Here is a 19125-nt window from a genome sequence, read left to right on the forward strand (position 1 = left end):
AATAGCTCTGTCAGTACCACAGAAACTGTTCCCTCAATACCTCACATATTGCATCCTCAATACCTCAGGAGGTCCTGCCTCAATACCTCAGGTAGTGCTTCCTCAATACCTCATGAAAGTGCTCCCTCAATAACTCAGATAGTGCTTGCTGAATACCTCAGAATGTGCTCCCTCAGTACCTCAGATAGTGCTACCTCAAAACCTCAGACAGTCTTCCGCAGTACCTCAGATTGTGCTTCCACAATACTTCAGAAATTGCTCCCTCAATACCTCAGATAGTGCTCCCTCAATAATTCAGATAGTGCACCGTCAATACCTCAGAAAGTGCTACCTTCGTATCTCAGATAGTCTGTCGCTAAATACCTCACAAAGTGCTCCGTCAGTGCCACAGATAGTGCACCTTCAGTCCCGCAGAAAATGCTTCCTCAATACCTCAGATAGTGCTCTCTGTCAATACCTCAGATGTGCGACCACAATTCCACAGAAAGTGCTCCCTCAGTAACTCAAAGTGCTCTCTCAGTACCTCAGAAACTGCGCCCTCAATACCTCACATATTGCTTCCTCAGTACCTCAAGAAGTGCTGCCTCACTACCTCAGACTGTGCTCCCTCAATTCCTCAGATAGTGCTCCCCCAATACCACACAAAGAGCTCACTCAATACCACACAAAGACGTCCCTCAATTACTCAGATAGTGCTCCCTCAATACCTCAGAACGTGCTCCCTCAATACCACAGATAGTGCACCCTCAATACCTCAAGTGTCCTCAGTACCTCAGATATTGCATTCTCAATACCGCAGATCGGTCTCCTTCCATACCTCAGATAGTGCTTCCTCGAACATCAGATAGTGCTTTCTCAATACCTCAGAAAGTGCTCTCTCAGTACCTCAGAAACTGATCCCTCAATACCTCAGAGTGACCTCTGTCTGTACCTCAGAAGGTGCTCCCTCAATACCTCAGATGGTGCATCTTTAGTACCTCAGAAAATGCTCCCTCAATACCTCAGAAAGCGCTTCCACCTAACTCAGAAAGTGTTTCCTTAATACCTCAGATAGTGCTCCCTCAATACCTCAGATATTGCTCCCTCAATTCCTCAGAATGTGCTGCCTCAGTACCTCAGAACGTCCTCCCTCAATACCTCATATAGTGTGTCCTCACTACCTCAGATATTCCTTCCTCAATACCGCAAATAGATCTCCCTCCATACCTCAGATAGTGCTTCCTCAATATCTCAGAACGTGCTCCCACACTACATCAGTTCTAGCTCTGTCAGTACCACAGAAATTGCTCCCACAATAACTCAGATAGTGCTTCCTCATTACCTCAGGTGTGGTCACACAATTCCTCAGAAAGTGCTCCCTCAGTAACTCAAGAAGTGCTATCTCAGTTCCTCAGAAACTGCGCCCTCAATACCTCACATATTGCTTCCTCAATACCTCAGATAGTGCTCCCTGAATACCTCAGAGAGTGCTCCCTCAATACCACACAAAGTCGTCCCTCAGTTCCTCGCGTGGTGCTACCTCCATACCTCAGAGAGTGCTCCCTCAATACCACAGAAATTGCTGTCTCAATAATTCAGAATGTGCTGCCTCAGTACCTCAGAAAGTGCACACTCAATACCTCAGAAAGTGCTCCCTCATTTCCTCAGACAAAGTGTCCTCAGTACCTCAGATATTGCTTCCTCAATACCGCAGATAGATCTCCCTCCATACCTCAGATAGTGCTTCCTCAGTCCATCAGATAGTGCTTCAAAATACCTCAGAAAGTCCTCTCTCAGTTCCTCAGAAAGTGCTCCCTCAATACCTCAGTGAGCTCTGTCTGTACCTCGGATGGTGCTACCACAATACTCAGAGAGTGCACCTTCACTACCTCAGAAAATGCTCCCTCAGTAACTCAGAAAGAGCTCCCTCAATACCACAAATGGTGCATCTTCAGTACCTGAGAAAATGCTCCCTCAATACCACAGATAGTGCACCCTCAATACTTCAGAAAAGGCTCCCTCACTATCTCAGATAGATAAACCTCAATACCCCAGATATTGCTTCCGAAGTAACTGAGAAGGTGCTCGCTCAGTACCTCAGAAAGTGCTCCCTCAATACCTCAGATAATGAGGTATTGAGGGAGCACATTCTGAGGTACTGTGGGAGCACTATTTGAGGTATTGAGGGAGGTATTCAGCGAGCACTTTCTGAGGTATTGAGGGAGCTCCTTCTGAGGTATTGAGGGAGAACCTTCTGAGGTATTGAGAGGGCACTTTCTGAGGTACTGAGAAAGCACAATTAAAGGTATTGAGGAAAATCTATCTGAGATACTGAGGAATCACTATCTGAGGTTCTGAGGCAGCACAAATTTGACGTATTGAGGGAGCAATTTTTTGAGATATTGAGGGAGCACTATCTGAGGTACTTCGGAAGCACTATCTGAGGTATTGAGGGTGCACTATCTGAGGATTTGAGGGAGCCTTTTCTGAGGTATTGAGGGTGCATTTTCTGAGGTGCTGTGGGAGCACTTTTGGAGGTAGTGAGGGAGCACGTTCTGAGGTATTGAGGGAGCACTTTGAGGTACTGAGGGAGCATTATCTGAGGTATTGTGGGAGCACTTTCTGCGGTACTGAGAGAGCACTTTCTGAGGATCTGAGGAAGCACTTTCTGAGGTATTGAGGGAGCACTATCTGAGGTATTGTGGGAGCATTCTCTGAGGTATTGAGGGTGCATTATCTGAGGTATTGTGGGAGCACTTTCGGAGGTAGTGAGGGAGCACGTTCTGAGGTACTGATTGGGCACTGAGGTACTGAGGGAGCATTTTCCGAGGTAGTGGGGAACGGGCTATCTCATGTACTGATGGAGAACTTTCTGAGGTATTGATGGAGTTCTTTCTGAGGTATTGAGGGAGCACTATCTGCGGTATTGAGGGAGCAATATCAGACGTACTAAGGGAGCACTTTCTGAGGTTCTGAGGAAGCATTTTTGAGGTATTGAGGGAGAACGTTCTGGTGTATTGACGGAGCAATATCTGAGGTATTTAGGGATAACTTTCGGAAGTAATGAGGGAGCACCTTCGGAGGTACTGATGAAGCATTTGCTGAGGTATTGAGGGAGAACTTTCTGAGATATTGAGGAAACATTTTCTGAGATACTGAGGGAGCACTTTCTGAGGTATTCAGGGAGCTCCTTCTGAGCTATTGAGGGAGCCCTTCCTGAGGTATTGAGGGAGCACTTTCTCAGGTACTGAGTGTGCACTGAGATATTGAGGGAACACTTTCTGAGGTACTGAGGTATTGAGGGAACACGAGCTGAGGTATTGAGAGAGCACAATCTGAGGTACTGAGGGAGACTTTTCTGAGGTATTGATGTAGGGGGTAGTGTAATTTTTAAACGGTTAGCTGCCTTTTAGTCTTTTCTACCTCATAGTAAACACAAGCAGACACTCAACTGTTGCCGGACCTCCCCCACGTTTATATGAATGAAACAGTTGTAACAGCTTTCCTCGATAGTTGAGAGGCCGCCCTTAACCACAGTTGTACAACATCATCCATATAAGGGAAGAATGGGAAGCTCAAACACTGATTGGCCAAGTGAATGATAAAAGAATCCCAGGCACCAGAACCCAAATAAGGAAAACAGTGGGGAATCCGAGCACTCGTTGGTCAAGGCAGCAGTAGTAAACCCAGCCCACATATACATGTATATAATGTGTGGAGATTACTATGCTTGTGTGTGTGTACCTTTGGGAACAGCACCCGACTTTGCAAAGTTGAATGAAAAGTTTTGGACTGACTCCTCCGTGTCTTTGTTCCTGGGAAGGGAAATGAAAAGTGCCGTAGATGGGGCTGGATAGCCACCTATCTCGCACAATTGGGGGCTTCTCCGGGATGAAATAATTATTGCCGGGGGGGGCAGTCTCTTCGGCTCACGGATCAAGCCTGATTACAACAAAGACGCGTCTAGTATATATTTATACTTCTCACTGATCGGCTTGGTCCGTTGGCCGTCGGCCAAGAGACGATGTGACCCGGCTCATTTAAAAATAATTTTGAATCCTGGAAAAGGAACACACGGACGAGTGCTGGGACGACCGGTTAGTGACTATACACGGGGGTACACACATTTTAAAAGGCCAGACAACTCCGTGCACGGATCAAGGTAAGAAATTCTTTTGTTCTTCCTTGTTGGCCGCGTGGTTTTGACGGTCATCTGTGAAAACGCTTTGGGCGTTTAAGACCAGGACTGAAGATAAACCACGGGAAATTGTGGTTTTGACGGTCATCTGTGAAAACGCTTTGAGCGTTTAAGACCAGGACTGAAGATAAACCACGGGAAATTGTGGTTTTGACGGTCATCTGTGAAAACGCTTTGAGCGTTTAAGACCAGGACTGAAGATAAACCACGGGAAATTGTGGTTTTGACGGTCATCTGTGAAAACGCTTTGGGCGTTTAAGACCAGGACCGAAGATAAACCATGGGAAATCAGACTTCTAGATTTACTAAGGAAAAGTCAGGGAAGACTGCAAATGGGAAAGAAATACCCCCCGATAGTCCATTAGGTCGGAAGTTAAGTCTATGGACGGACAGTAGTAGAACGAAGGACTTAGAAAAAGAGACCATGATAAAATATTGTTGTTTTATATGGACCAAAGAACCTATCCGCGCCCCCTCGGTAGTTTGGTCCGAGTATGGGTCTGATGAAGACTGGGTGTGTCAAATCCTAAATGTATATGTTAACAGAAAACAACCGTTTGACCCAGAGGAGAGCAAATATGCCGCCGCCTGGTTGGCGGGCGACGGCGAGAGTCCCACGCGTCTCTATCCTCTGATTCCCCAAACAGACCCGAGGAAGCCCCAGAAGTCTTGGGACATCCTCACCGACGGTTTGCCACCGTCTTCCCCGCCCCCGTATATACCACCCGCGCACGACCAGGCGTCCAGCGCGGACCTCCCTCCTGCGACGGATAATTCCGAGTCCCAGCAGGCTACGACCAGTGAGGAAGGGACTGCTGGGGGGGGTACAGGAGGGGGCACAGAACTCACCCCAGGCACTAGGAAATCAGTCCGACTCGAGATGCGGAGAGGTCGAGAAGAGGGATTGAGAGCTGGGAGGAGTGACAATATTGAACAGCTGAACCCCTTACGAGAGGTGCCGTTTGGGAACGAACGGACCGGGTTCGTAGTACAACCTTTAAATTCTGGGGATATCCGGCAACTCCGTAATGAACGACCCCGTCTACTGGACGACCCCGTCAGTGTGGGAATACAACTGGACCAATTTCTGGGGCCCAGTATATACACATGGGCTGAACTGCAGGCCATGATGAGAATACTATTTAATTACGATGAAATTGTTATGATCCAGAATAGTGCAATGGCCATTTGGGATAGGGAGCATCAGGACGGCCCTCAGGGTGGAGAGCAGAAGTACCCCTTAGAGGACCCCCGGTGGGATCATAACGACGCGGGGGGACGGGCCAATATGACAGACCTCAGAAGCCTTATAATCAGGGGAATCCAAACCTGCGTGCCCAAACAGCGGAATTTAGCAAAAGCATTTGAAGTTGGACAGAAAAAGGATGAATCCCCGAGTGAGTTTTTAGACCGTTTGCGGGAGTCCATGCGAAAGTATTCAGGTTTAGACCCTGATGGGGAAATAGGCAAGAGCATGCTTAAGGTGCACTTTGTGACTAAGTCATGGCCTGACATTCAGAAGAAATTACAGAAAGTGGAGGATTGGGCTGAAAAGGATGTTGCAGAATTATTACGGGAAGCACAGAAGGTGTACGTTCAGAGGGATGTAATAAGGGAGAAACATAAGACAAAAATGATGGTGGCAGCCGTACGGGAAGCTTGTAAGTCCACCGGAATGGGGGAGGGAGGTTATGGGGTGGAAAGAGGAACGTCGAAGAAAAGTTGGAGAGGGAGAGAAGCGAGACGGGGCAGAAGTGAGAGAGGAAGAATTAGCCGTTACCATGTCATACCTTAGTGAGTCCCGATTGACAGAGATAGACCCTAGGGTTTTGGTCGCCAAAGGGAACTGGGGGGGACTCGCAATTCGACCTGTGGAGGTAAAATTAAAGCCCCAGAGCCCCGACGTCAGAGTGCGCCAATACCCCATCTCTTGGGAAGGGAGGCAGGGCCTGAAGACAGTTATGGAAGACCTAATAAAAGATGGATTGGTAGAGCCCTGTATGTCACGATACAATTCCCCCATCCTGCCGGTCCGGAAGTCGGATGGGAGCTACCGAATGGTCCAAGACCTAAGGGAGGTAAATAAAATTGTCCAAGTACGGCCCCCTGTGGTACCGAACCCATACACTATTCTGGGGCGAATCCCCCCGGACCACGGCTGGTTTAGTGTTATAGACTTAAAGGATGCCTTCTGGGCGTGTCCCCTGGACAAGGACAGTAGGGATCTTTTTGCTTTTGAATGGGAGGATCCTGATACTGGCAGAAAACAACAGTACAGGTGGACCGTACTCCCCCAAGGATTCACTGAGTCCCCGACTCTGTTCGGGCAGATTCTGGAACAATTATTGGAGGGACTAACCTTGTCCCCGGCCCTTAAGCTTATACAATACGTGGACGATCTCCTTTTATCCGGACCGGCGGAGGAGGACGTCCTACTTGGGACTAATGCCCTGTTAAATTACCTAGCTGAGAAGGGGTTAAGAGTGAGTCAGAAGAAGCTCCAATATGTCGAGAAAGAGGTTAAGTACCTGGGACACTTGATAAGCCAGGGACAGAAACGAATAAGTCTGGAAAGAGTGCGGGCAATAATCGAACTAGGCCTCCCAACGACCAAGAGGGAGTTGCGGAAGTTCTTGGGACTCTTAGGCTATTGTCGGTTATGGATAGACGACTATGCCCCCCTTACTAAAGACTTGTACCTAAAACTCATTGAGGAGGCACCCAACAGAATAAAATGGGAGGAGGAGGAGAAAAAGTTAATTGAAATCCTAAAAGGAAAATTGATGGCCGCATCTGTTTTAAGCTTGCCGGATTTTAGTAAGACATTTCGCCTCTTTGTGAACTCCTGAGAGGGAACCGCTCTTGGAGTGTTGACCCAGGACTGGGGGGGTAAAAGGAAGCCCGTGGCTTTCCTGTCAAAAATTCTGGATCCAGTCTCCCGAGGGTGGCCGGAGTGTGTCCAAGCGGTGGCAGCCACGGCAAAGCTGGTAGAGGAAAGCAGGAAGTTGACTTTCGGGGCCCCCTTGACAGTCACTACTCCCCACCAGGTTCGAACTATCCTGAATCAGAAGGCCGGGAGGTGGCTGACTGACTCGAGAATTCTGAAATATGAAGCCATATTGTTAGACCGAGAAGACCTCCGAATAGAAGTCGGGGGCTGCCAGAAGCCGGCGGACTTTCTTTGGAAAGGGGAAGGGGAGGAGGAACTGGAACACTGCTGTTCAGACATAATAGAGTCCCAGAGTAAAGTGAGGGAAGATCTGAGGGATACCCCCTTACATGCAGGAAGGCGGTGGTACATTGATGGGTCCTCTCGAGTGATAGATGGGAAGAGACACAACGGTTATGCAGTCATTAGTGAGACTGGTTGGGAATTAGTGGAAAGTGGACGGCTACCGAATGCCTGGTCGGCACAAACGTGCGAATTGTACGCCTTGCACCGGGCTCTGAGGAATTTAAAGGGAATAGCCGGGACAATCTACACTGACTCTAAGTATGCCTTTGGGGTAGTACACACCTTTGGGAAGATCTGGAAAGAAAGGGGAATGATAAATAGTAGAGGAAAAGAGTTGGTCCACGAGGAACTAGTAGCCATGATCTTGGAGGATTTGTTGCTGCCACAAGAGATTGCTGTAGTACATGTGAAAGGACACCAGAAAGACGATAAAATAGAGACCCTGGGGAATCAATTGGCAGATGAACAGGCAAAATTGGCTGGGATGGGGAAGGAAGTAATAAACTGCCTGGTAAGGATTCCACAGATATCCGAAATTACCGAAGTGCCCACGTTTACTGACAAAGAAGAAACTCTTCTCGCGTCTCTGGGGGGGTACAAAGGATAGGGAAGGCAAGTGGACCTTACCCGATAGCCGCCAGCTACTAAATCGACCGTTGACGCGGGACATTATTGCCCGTTTACACCAAGGGGGTCACTGGGGCGCCCAGGCACTGTGTGATGCCTTCCTGCGCCGATATGCTCACCCTGGTCTGTACACGGTAGCCAAGCAGGTCACAGGAGATTGTATAACATGTCGAAAGATTAACAAAAGGGGGCTGCGGCAGCATGCAAGACAAGGGGGTAGGAGTCCGGCCTATAGGCCGTTTGAGTATATCCAGGTAGATTACACTGAGCTCCCCCCATAGGTCGCCTGAAGTATCTATTAGTAGTGGTAGATCACCTGACAGGATGGGTGGAAGCTTTCCCCACTACCACGGCAACGGCAACTCAGGTTAGCAAGATTCTACTCGAGCAAATCATCCCACGATTTGGGCTACCCCGCGCTATTGACTCTGACCAGGGGAGCCACTTCACCTCGACCGTCCTCCAGAATGTAGTGCAAGCAATGGGGATTGATTGGGATTTGCACACACCCCCTGGCATCCCTCCTCCTCGGGCAAGGTCGAAAGAATGAACCAGACCATCAAAAAGCAGCTAACCAAACTCACTAGTGAAATCGGCCTGCCTTGGACCAAATGCCTACCCCTTGCCCTGTTGCAAATTCGCACCCAGCCAAGGCGGGATTTGGGCGTCTCCCCTTTCGAAATGTTACTTGGCCTCCCGTTCCATGGGCCGAAGGGGGAACCTCCTGTATTTGAGTCTCGGGATATGTTTGTGCAAAAATATGTGGTGGCTCTGGGGTCTGCTCTATCTCGTTTACGCCAACAGGGACTTTTGGCACAGACGCCGCCCCTCGAGTTTGCGGTGCACACCGTCAAGCCGGGTCAGTGGGTCCTGATTAAAAGCTGGAAGCAACGTACCCTCGAACCAACTTGGGACGGTCCCTTCCTGGTACTTTTGACGACCGAAACGGCTGTCCGTACGGCCGAAAAGGGCTGGACACATTACACTCGAGTCAAGGGACCAGTGCCACAACCGACGGAGGACGAACGAACCTCTCTGACAAAGGCATCTAAGGAACAGAGACCCTGAGAACGAACTAATCGGACTTTGGCGAGTCTAAAGGAACTGTGCCCTCGGGCTACGGGTGTCGCGACAAAATGCAGTCAATCGTATTGTTAACTTGCTATGCCATTGTCCTTGGGCTGGGTCATAGTGTGCGTGTTACCCAATTTGGCCTCCGGATGAAACAAATAGAGGACCGTCAGTGGTTCACCATCTCCGTGCTTGCCAACCAATCAACACAGACACTTAGCTTAGACCTATGTGAGTTGGTGCCCTATAGGACTAAAAGTCAACTGAATCAAACTAAGCAGAATCTAGAGAGAGAAAGGGGATTCCAGGGTCAGACGTTAGTATTACAATTGTATGGTAGGGAAGGCCTAAGTAGGCTTCCAGCCCCCGGGGTCCAGGCTATGGTGTCAGTTGTCCGTGATCCCATCACCCCTGGACGAGATTGTGGGCATAATCGGTGCAATCCGCTTTATCTGACCATAAAGAACTTGCAAAAGAACGGGGCGAGACTTAATAGAACGATACTGGGTATTAGAGTTGGGGGCCAGGCAGGATGGGGGGGGAATGCAGCTGTGCTGCACGTATATCACGGTCATTGAAACTGAGTCTGGGGGCTCATCCACCACTGATCAGCAGGAAAAGATTAGAATAATTGAGACAACGGATTTGGAAAAGACCTTTGAAATAGAAACGGGATACGGGGAGGCGAATGCCTGGATGGAATGGGTCAAATATACTGTGAGGAGCATGAAAAAGAGTGATTGCTACGCATGCACGAGTGCCCGCCCTAACCCTCAGGTGGTCCCATTCCCGCTGGGATGGGAGAAACACCCACGAGCCATGGACTGCATGATAAGGCTGTACCAGGACCGAGAGGCCTGGAACGACCCCACTTGTCGACCCTTGAGTTTGAAGTTTCCCCCCGTCAGGTCTGAGGGGGCGCCCCGCCCGCCATCATTCTCAGGGGTAACGGGTACGCACCAGGCCTGCGTCTCTCGGACGGGACTACAGTGGGACAACGATGTGGGGACATTTGACAAGTGCAGCGGATCAATCCGGCTGGTCAATGAAACTACCGGGGGCGGGAATTACTCCCACATTCATGTACCTAGGGCAGACCTCTGGTGGTACTGTGGTGGGAGGGTTCTGCAACCGACCCTGCCCCGAAAATGGACGGGCACTTGTGCGATCGTTCAATTGGCCATCCCATTCACCCTGGCATTCGAAAAACAAGAGCAACCCCGTTCTAGTGGAAGAACTGAGAGAGCTTTGGAGACCTCTTTCGATGATAACATATATTTAGATGCCATAGGGGTCCCCAGGGGTGTTCCTGACGAATACAAGGCGAGGAACCAGATAGCGGCGGGTTTTGAGTCGTCACTGTTCTGGTGGGTGACCATCAATAAGATTTTGGATTGGATTAATTATATTTACTACAATCAGCAGAGGTTCATTAATTATACCCGGGATGCAGTGAAAGGAATAGCAGAACAACTGGACGCCACTAGTAGGATGGCGTGGGAAAATAGGTTGGCCTTAGACATGATGTTGGCAGAGAAGGGGGGTGTTTGTGTCATGATAGGCACTCAGTGCTGCACTTTCATCCCCGACAACACAGCCCCTGATGGGTCCATCACCCGCGCCCTGGATGGACTCACCGCATTGGCGGACGAACTGGCCGAAAACTCGGGCATCGACTCTGGCCTCACGGACTGGTTGGAAGCTTGGTTCGGTAAATGGACGGGGGTGGTCGTTCCCTTTCTTGTCTCATGTATAGTGGTGGCAGGGGTACTCACTGCCCTTGGGTGTTGCGTTATTCCCTGTGTCCGGGGATTAACTCAACGACTGATCGAAACCGCCCTTACTAAGAAGGATGTTCCCTATGGGCAGGTTGAACGAATAAATCTCGAGATGGAACAACGTGAATCCAGCTTGGCCGGGGGTAGTATTAGAGAAGGGCAGCTTGATGAACAAGCTCGGGAGTTATTAAATGCCCTGGAGAAGAAACTTACGGTTGAAAAATTACAGGCCGTAAGAAAAGACACGGGGGATTTGTAGGGGGTAGTGTAATTTTTAAACGGTTAGCTGCCTTTTAGTCTTTTCTACCTCATAGTAAACACAAGCAGACACTCAACTGTTGCCGGACCTCCCCCACGTTTATATGAATGAAACAGTTGTAACAGCTTTCCTCGATAGTTGAGAGGCCGCCCTTAACCACAGTTGTACAACATCATCCATATAAGGGAAGAATGGGAAGCTCAAACACTGATTGGCCAAGTGAATGATAAAAGAATCCCAGGCACCAGAACCCAAATAAGGAAAACAGTGGGGAATCCGAGCACTCGTTGGTCAAGGCAGCAGTAGTAAACCCAGCCCACATATACATGTATATAATGTGTGGAGATTACTATGCTTGTGTGTGTGTACCTTTGGGAACAGCACCCGACTTTGCAAAGTTGAATGAAAAGTTTTGGACTGACTCCTCCGTGTCTTTGTTCCTGGGAAGGGAAATGAAAAGTGCCGTAGATGGGGCTGGATAGCCACCTATCTCGCACATTGAGGGTGCACTTTCTGATATACTGAGGAAGCACTTTGAGGAATTGAGGCAGCACAAATTTGAGGTATTGAGGGAGCACGTTATGTGATATTGAGGGAGCACTATCTGAGGTATTAATGGAGCAATTTCTGAGGTACTGTGGAAGCACTTTCTAAGGTATTGAGGGTGCACTATCTGAGGTATTGTGGGAGAACTTTCTGAGGTATTGAGTGTGCACTATCTGAGATATTGAGGGAACACTTTCTGAGGCACTGAGGGTGCACTGAGGTATTGAGGGAGCACTTTCTGATGTACAAAGGAAGCACTATCTGAGGTACTGAGGGAGCACAATTAGAGGTGTTGAGGAAGATCTATCTGAGGTACTGAGGAAACACTATATGAGGTATTGAGGGTGCACTTTCTGAGGTACTGATCGAGCACTTTCTGAGGTACTGAGGCAGCACAAATTTGAGGTATTGAGGGAGCACATTCTGAGATATTGAGGGAGCACTATCTGAGGTATTGATGGAGCACTTTCTGAGGTTCAGTGGGAGCACTTTATGAGGTAGTTCGGAAGCACTATCTGAGGTATTGTGGGAGCATTCTCTGAGGTATTGAGGGTGCATTATCTGAGGTATTATGGGAGCACTTTCGGAGGTAGTGAGGGAGCACGTTCTGAGATACTGATTGGGCACTGTGGTACTGAGGGAGCATTTTCCGAGGTAGTGGGGAACGGATTATCTCATGTACTTAGGGAGAACTTTCTGAGGTATTGATGGAGTTCTTTCTGAGGTATTGAGGGAGCACTATCTGCGGTATTGAGGGAGCAATATCAGACGCACTAAGGGTGCACTTTCTGAGGTTCTGAGGAAGCATTTTTGAGGTATTGAGGGAGAACGTTCTGGTGTATTAAGGGAGCAATATCTGAGGTATTGAGGGATAACTTTCGGAAGTAATGAGGGAGCACCTTCGGAGGTACTGATGAAGCATTTGCTGAGGTATTGAGGGAGAACTTTCTGAGATATTGAGGAAACATTTTCTGAGGTACTGAGGGTGCACGATCTGAGATACTGAGGGAGCCCTTCCTGAGGTATTGAGGGAGCATTTTCTCAGGTACTGAGTGTGCACTGAGATATTGAGGGAACACTTTCTGAGGTACTGAGGTATTGAGGGAACACGAGCTGAGGTATTGAGAGAGCACTATCTGAGGTACTGAGGGAGACTTTTCTGAGGTAATGAGGGTGCACTTTCTGATGTACTGAGGAAGCACTTTGAGGTATTGAGGCAGCACAAATTTGATGCATTGAGGGATCACGTTATGAGATATTGAGAGAGCACTATCTGAGGTATTAATGGAGCACTTTCTGAGGTACTGTGGAAGCACATTCTAAGGTATTGAGGGAGCACATTCTGAGATATTGAGGGAGCACTATCTGAGGTATTGATGGAGCACTTTCTGAGGTTCTGTGGGAGCACTTTATGAGGTACTTCGGAAGCACTATCTGAGGTATTGTGGGTGCATTATCTGAGGATTTGAGGGAGCCTTTTCTGAGGGATTGAGGGTGCATTATCTGAGGGACTGTGGGAGCACTTTTGGAGGTAGTGAGGGAGCACATTCTAATGTACTGATTGGGCACTGAGGTACTGAGGGAGCATTTTCCGAAGTAGTGTGGAACGGGCTATCTGATGTACTGAGGGAGAACTTTCTGAGGTATTGAGGGAGCACTATCTGAGGTATTGAGGGAGCAATTTCAGAGATACTAAGGGAGCACTTTCTGAGGTTCTGAGGAAGCATTTTTGAGGTATTGAGGGTGCACTTACTGATTTACTGAGTGAGCACTTTCTGAGGTACTGAGGCAGCACAAATTTGAAGTATTGAGGGAGCACTTTCTGAGGTACTGCGGAAGCACTTTCTAAGGTATTGCGGAGCACTATCTGAAATATTGAGCAAGCACTATATGAGGTATTGATGGAGCACTTTCTGAGGTTCTGTGGGAGCACTTTATGAGGTACTTCGGAAGCACTATCTGAGGTATTGAGGGTGCACTATCTGAGGATTTGAGGGAGCCTTTTTTGAGGTAATGTGGGAGCACTTTCAGAGGTAGTGAGGGAGCACATTCTGAGGTACTGAGGGTGCACTGAGGTACTGAGGGAGCACTTTGAGGTATTGTGGACAGACGATCTAAGGTACTGAGGGAGCACTTCCTGCGGTGTTGAGGAAGCTCTTTCCAGTACTGAAGGAGCATAATCTGAGGTATTGAGGGAACTCTTTGAAGTGTTGTGGAAGCAATTTTCTGAAGTACTGAGTGAGCACTTTCTGAGATATTGAGGGAGCATTATATGAGGTACTGAGGGAGCACTGAGGTATTGAGGGAGCACTTTCTGAGGTATTCAGGGAGCACTATCTGAGGTACTGAGGGAGAATTTGCTGAGGTATTGAGCAAGCACTATCTGAGGCATTGAGGGAGCACTTTCTGAGGTACTGAGGAAGCATTATCTGAGATATTGAGGGAACACTTTGAGGTATTGAGGGAGATCCTTCTGAGGTATTGAGGGAGCACTATCTGAGGTACTGAGGGAGAATTGTCTGAGGTACTGAGAGAGAATTTTCTGAGGTATTGAGGGTGCACTTTATGTGGTTCTGAGGAAGAACTTTCTGAGGTACTGAGGAAACACGGTCTGAGGTACTGAGGGAGCAATATCTGAGGTACTAAGGGATCACTTGCTGAGGTACTAAGAGAGCACTTTATAATGTGCTGTGGAAGCACTTTTTGAGGTATTGAGGAAGATCTATCTGAGGTTTTGAGGGAGAACTTTCTGAGGTACTGAGGCAGCATTATCTGAGGTACTGAGGGAGCACTTTCTGTGATACTGAGGAAGAAACTTTCTGAGGTATTGAGGGTGCACTTTCAGAGGTATTCAGGGAGCATTCACTGATGTATTGGGGAGCATTCTCTGAGGTATTGAGGGAGCTCCTTCTGAGGTATTGAGCTAGCACGTTCTGGAGTATTGAGGGAGCAATATCTGAGGTGCTGTGGGAGAACGTTCTGACGTATTGTGGGTGCACTTTCAAAGGTATTGTGTGAGCACTATCTGAGGTACTGAGGGAGCACTATCTGAGTTATTGAGGGAGCATTTTCTGAGGTACTGAGGGAGCACTATCTGAGGTACTGAGGGAGCACTATCTGAGGTACTGGGGGAGCACTTTCTGAGGTGTTGAGGAAGCACTCTCTGGTGTACTGAAGAAGCAATATCTGAGGTACTGAGGGAGCAGTTTCTGAGGTATTGAGCAAGCACCATCTGAGGTACTGAGGGAGCACATCCTGACATATACAGAGTTCACTTTCAAAGGTATTGAGTGAGCACTATCTGAGGTACTGAGGGAGCACTATCTAGTTATTGAGGGAGCATTTTCTGAGGTACTGAGGGTGTACCATCTGAGGTAATGATGGGGCATTTTCTGAGGTACAGAAGGTGTACCATCTGAGGTAATGATGGGGCATTTTCTGAGGTACTGAAGGTGTACCATCTGAGGTAATGATGGGGCATTTTCTGAGGTACTGAAGGTGTACCATCTGAGGTAATGATGGGGCATTTTCTGAGGTACTGAAGGTGTACCATCTGAGGTAATGATGGAGCATTTTCTGAGGTACTGAAGGTGTACCATCTGAGGTAATGATGGAGCATTTTCTGAGGTACTGAAGGTGTACCATCTGAGGTAATGATGGAGCATTTTCTGAGGTACTGAAGGTGTACCATCTGAGGTAATGATGGGGCATTTTCTGAGGTACTGAAGGTGTACCATCTGAGGTAATGATGGGGCATTTTCTGAGGTACTGAAGGTGTACCATCTGAGGTAATGATGGGGCATTTTCTGAGGTACTGAAGGTGTACCATCTGAGGTAATGATGGGGCATTTTCTGAGGTACTGAAGGTGTACCATCTGAGGTAATGATGGGGCATTTTCTGAGGTACTGAGGGTGCGCTAGCTGAGGTATTCAGGGAGCAAATTCTCAGGTACTGAGGAAGCACATTCTGACATATCGAGGGTGCACTCTCTACGGTATTGAGTGAGCACTTTCTGAGGTACTGAGGCAGAACCAATTTGAGGAATTGAGAGAGCACATTATGAGATATTGAGGGAGCACTATCTGAGGTATCGATGGAGCACTTTATGAGGTACTGAGGAAGCTCTTTCTAAGGTATTGAGGGTGCACTATCTGAGGTATTGTGGGAGAACTTTCTGAGGTATTGAGGGAGCACTTTCTCAGGTACTGAGTGTGCACTATCTGAGATATTGACTGAACACTTTCTGAGGCACTGATGGTGCACTTCTTGAGTTATGGAGGGAGCACTTTCTGAGGTATTGAAGAAGCTCTTTCAGAGATACTGAGGTAGCATTATCTGAGGTATTGAGGGAGCACTATGAAGTGTTGATGAAGAAATTTTCTAAAGTACTGAGGATGCACTTTCTGAGGTGTTGAGGGAGCTCTTTCTGAGGAATTCAGGGAGCTCTATCTGAGGTACTGAGGAAGCATTATCTGAGGTACGGAGGGAGCACTTTCTGCGGTACTGAGAGAGCACTTTCTGAATATCTGAGGAAGCTCTTTCTAAGGTATTGAGGGTGCACTATCTGAGGTATTGTGGGAGAACTTTCTGAAGTAGTGAGGGAAAACTCTCTCAGGTACTGAGGGTGCATTATCTGAGGCATTGAGGGAGCAATTTCTGAGGTATTGAGGGAGCTCCTTCTGAGGTATTGAGGTAGCACTTTCTGAGGTATTGAGGGAGCACTATCTGAGGTACTGAGGGAGAGTTTTCTGAGGTATTGAGGGAGCACTTTGAGGTAGTGAGGCAGCACAAATTTAAGGTATTGAGGGAGCACATTCTGAGATATTGAGGGAGCACTATCTGAGGTATCGATGGAGCACATTATGAGGTATTGTGGAAGCACTTTCTAAGGTATTGCAGAGCACTATCTGAGATATTGAGCAAGCACTATCTGAGGTATTGAGGGAGCACTTTCTGAGATACTGAGGAAGCACTATCTGAGGTATTCAGGGAGCACTTTCTGAGGTATTGAGGGAACATTATCTTATGTATTGGGGGAGCATTATCTGAGGTATTGAGGGAACATTATCTGATGTACTGAGGGTGCATTATCTGAGGAAGCACTTCCCGTGGTACTGAGGAAGAAACGTTCTGAGGTATTAAGGGTATACTATAAGTGGTATCGAGGAAGCACTATCTGAGGTATTGAGGAAGCACGATCTGGGGTATTGAGGGAGCACTTTCCGAGGTATTGAGAATGCACGGAGGAATTGAGGGATCACTTTCTGAGGTACTGAGGAAGCACTATCTGAGGTATTGAGTATGAACTTTCTGAGGTATTGAGTGTGCACTTTCTGAGGTATTGAGTATGCACTTTCTGAGGTATTGAGTGTGCACTTTCTGAGGTATTGAGTGTGCATTTTCTGAGGTATTGAGTGTGCGCTATCTGATAGATAGGGAACACGTTCTGAGGTTGTGAATGAGCACTGTCTGAGGTATTGAGGGAGCACTTTCTGACATATTGAGGGAGCATTATACGAGGTACTGAGGGAGTACTTTCTGAGGAAATAAGGGAGCACTATCGGAGGTATTCAGGGAGCACTATCTGAGGTATTGAGGGACCTCATTCTGAGGTATTGAGGGAGCGCTTTCTGATGTATTGAGGGAGCGCTTTCTGAGGTACCGATGAAGCACTATCGGAGGTATGGAGCCAGCACTATCTGAGGTTCTGAGGAAGCACTATCTGAGGTATTCAGGTAGCACTATCTGAGGCATTGCGGGAGCACTTTCTGAGGTACTGAGGGAGCAATATCTGAGGTACTAAGGGAGCACTTTCTGAGATACTGAGAGAGCACTTTATGATGTGCTGAGACAGCACTTTATAATGTGCTGAGGAAGCACTTTCTGTGGTATTGAGGAACACCTATCTGAGGTTTTGAGAGAGAACTTTCTGAGGTATTGAGGGAGCACATTCGGATGTACTCAGGAAGCATTATCTGAGGTACTGACGGAGCACTATCTGTGTTACTGAGGAAGAAACTTTATGAGGTATTGAGGGAGCACTTTCGGAGGTACTGAGGAAGCACTTTCTGAGGAATTGAGGGAGCTTTATCTGAGGTAATGAGGGAGCACTTTTTGAGGTACTGAGAAAGCATTTGCTTAGGCATTGAGGGAGAACTCTCTGAGATATTGAGGGAACACTTTCTGAGGTACTGAGGGTGCACTATCTGAGGTACTGAGGGAGCACTTTCTGAGGTATTGAGGGAGCTCCTTCTGAGCTATTGAGGGAGCACTTTCGGAGGTACTGAGGGTGCACCATCTGAGATACTGAGGGAACACTTTCTGAGGTACTGAGGGTGCACTATCTGAGGTACTGAGTGTGCACTATCTGAGATATTGAGGGAACACGTTCTGAGGTACTGAGGTATTGAGGCAGCACTATCTGAGGTATTGAGGGAACACTATCTGAGGTATTGAGGGAGCACTATCTGAGGTATTGAGAGTACACTTTCTGATGTGCTGAGGAAGCACTTTGAGGTATTGAGGCAGCACAAATTGAGGAATTGAGGGAGCACATTATGAGATATTGTGGGTGCACTATCTGAGGTATTGTGGGAGAACTTTCTGAGGTATTGAGTGTGCACTATTTGAGATATTGAGGGAACAATCTCTGAGGTACTAAAGAAGCACTATCTGAGGTACTGAGGGAGCACAATTAGAGGTGTTGAGGAAGATCTATCTGAGGTACTGAGGAAGCATTATCTGAGGTAATGAAGAAGCACTAGATGAGGTATTGAGTGTGCACTTTCTGAGGAACTGACTGAGCACTTTCTGAGTTACTGAGGCAGCACAAATTTGAGGTATTGAGGAAGCACATTCTGAGATATTAAGGGAGCACTATCTGAGGTATTGATGGAGCACTTTCTGAGGTATTGAGGGTGCACTTTATGTGGTTCTGAGGAAGCACTTTCTGAGGTACTGAGGAAGCACTTTCTGAGGTATTGAGTGTGCAAAATCTGATATATTGGGAACACTTTCTGAGGTACTGAGGGAGCACTGTCTTTGGTATTGAGGTAGCACTTTGAGATTTTGAGGAAGCAATTTTCTGTAGAACTGAGGGAGCACTTTCTGAGGTATATAGTGAGCACTTTCTGACGTATTGAGGGAGCATTATACGAGGTACTGAGGGAGTACTTTCTGAGGTAATTAGGGATCACTATCTAAGGTCTTTAGGGAGCACTATCTGAGGTATTCAGGAAGCACTATCTGAGGTATTCGGGGTGCACTATCTGAGGCATTGCGGGAGCACTTTCTGAGGTACTGAGGAAGCACTATCTGAGGTATGGAGCCAGCCCTATCTGAGGTACTGAGGGAGTAAATTCTGAGGTACTGAGGAAGCACTGTCTGAGGTATGGAGCCAGCACTATCTGAGGTACTGAGGGAGTATTTTTT

General features: G+C 47.8%; 1 protein-coding gene across 1 annotated transcript; it reads left to right on the plus strand.

Annotated features, from left to right (window-relative positions):
* The first annotated feature begins 3380 nt into the window (after positions 1–3380).
* On the plus strand, positions 3381–11621 carry LOC140466561 (syncytin-2-like). Its single transcript, XM_072562036.1, has 2 exons — positions 3381–4141; positions 8844–11621. The coding sequence occupies exon 2, from the start codon at positions 9654–9656 to the stop codon at positions 11145–11147; it is 1494 nt and encodes a 497-aa protein (XP_072418137.1). The 5' UTR covers positions 3381–4141; positions 8844–9653; the 3' UTR covers positions 11148–11621.
* Positions 11622–19125: the final 7504 nt, after the last annotated feature.

This window comes from Chiloscyllium punctatum, chromosome 43, assembly GCF_047496795.1.
Source record: "Chiloscyllium punctatum isolate Juve2018m chromosome 43, sChiPun1.3, whole genome shotgun sequence".
Classification (NCBI taxonomy): domain Eukaryota; kingdom Metazoa; phylum Chordata; class Chondrichthyes; order Orectolobiformes; family Hemiscylliidae; genus Chiloscyllium; species Chiloscyllium punctatum.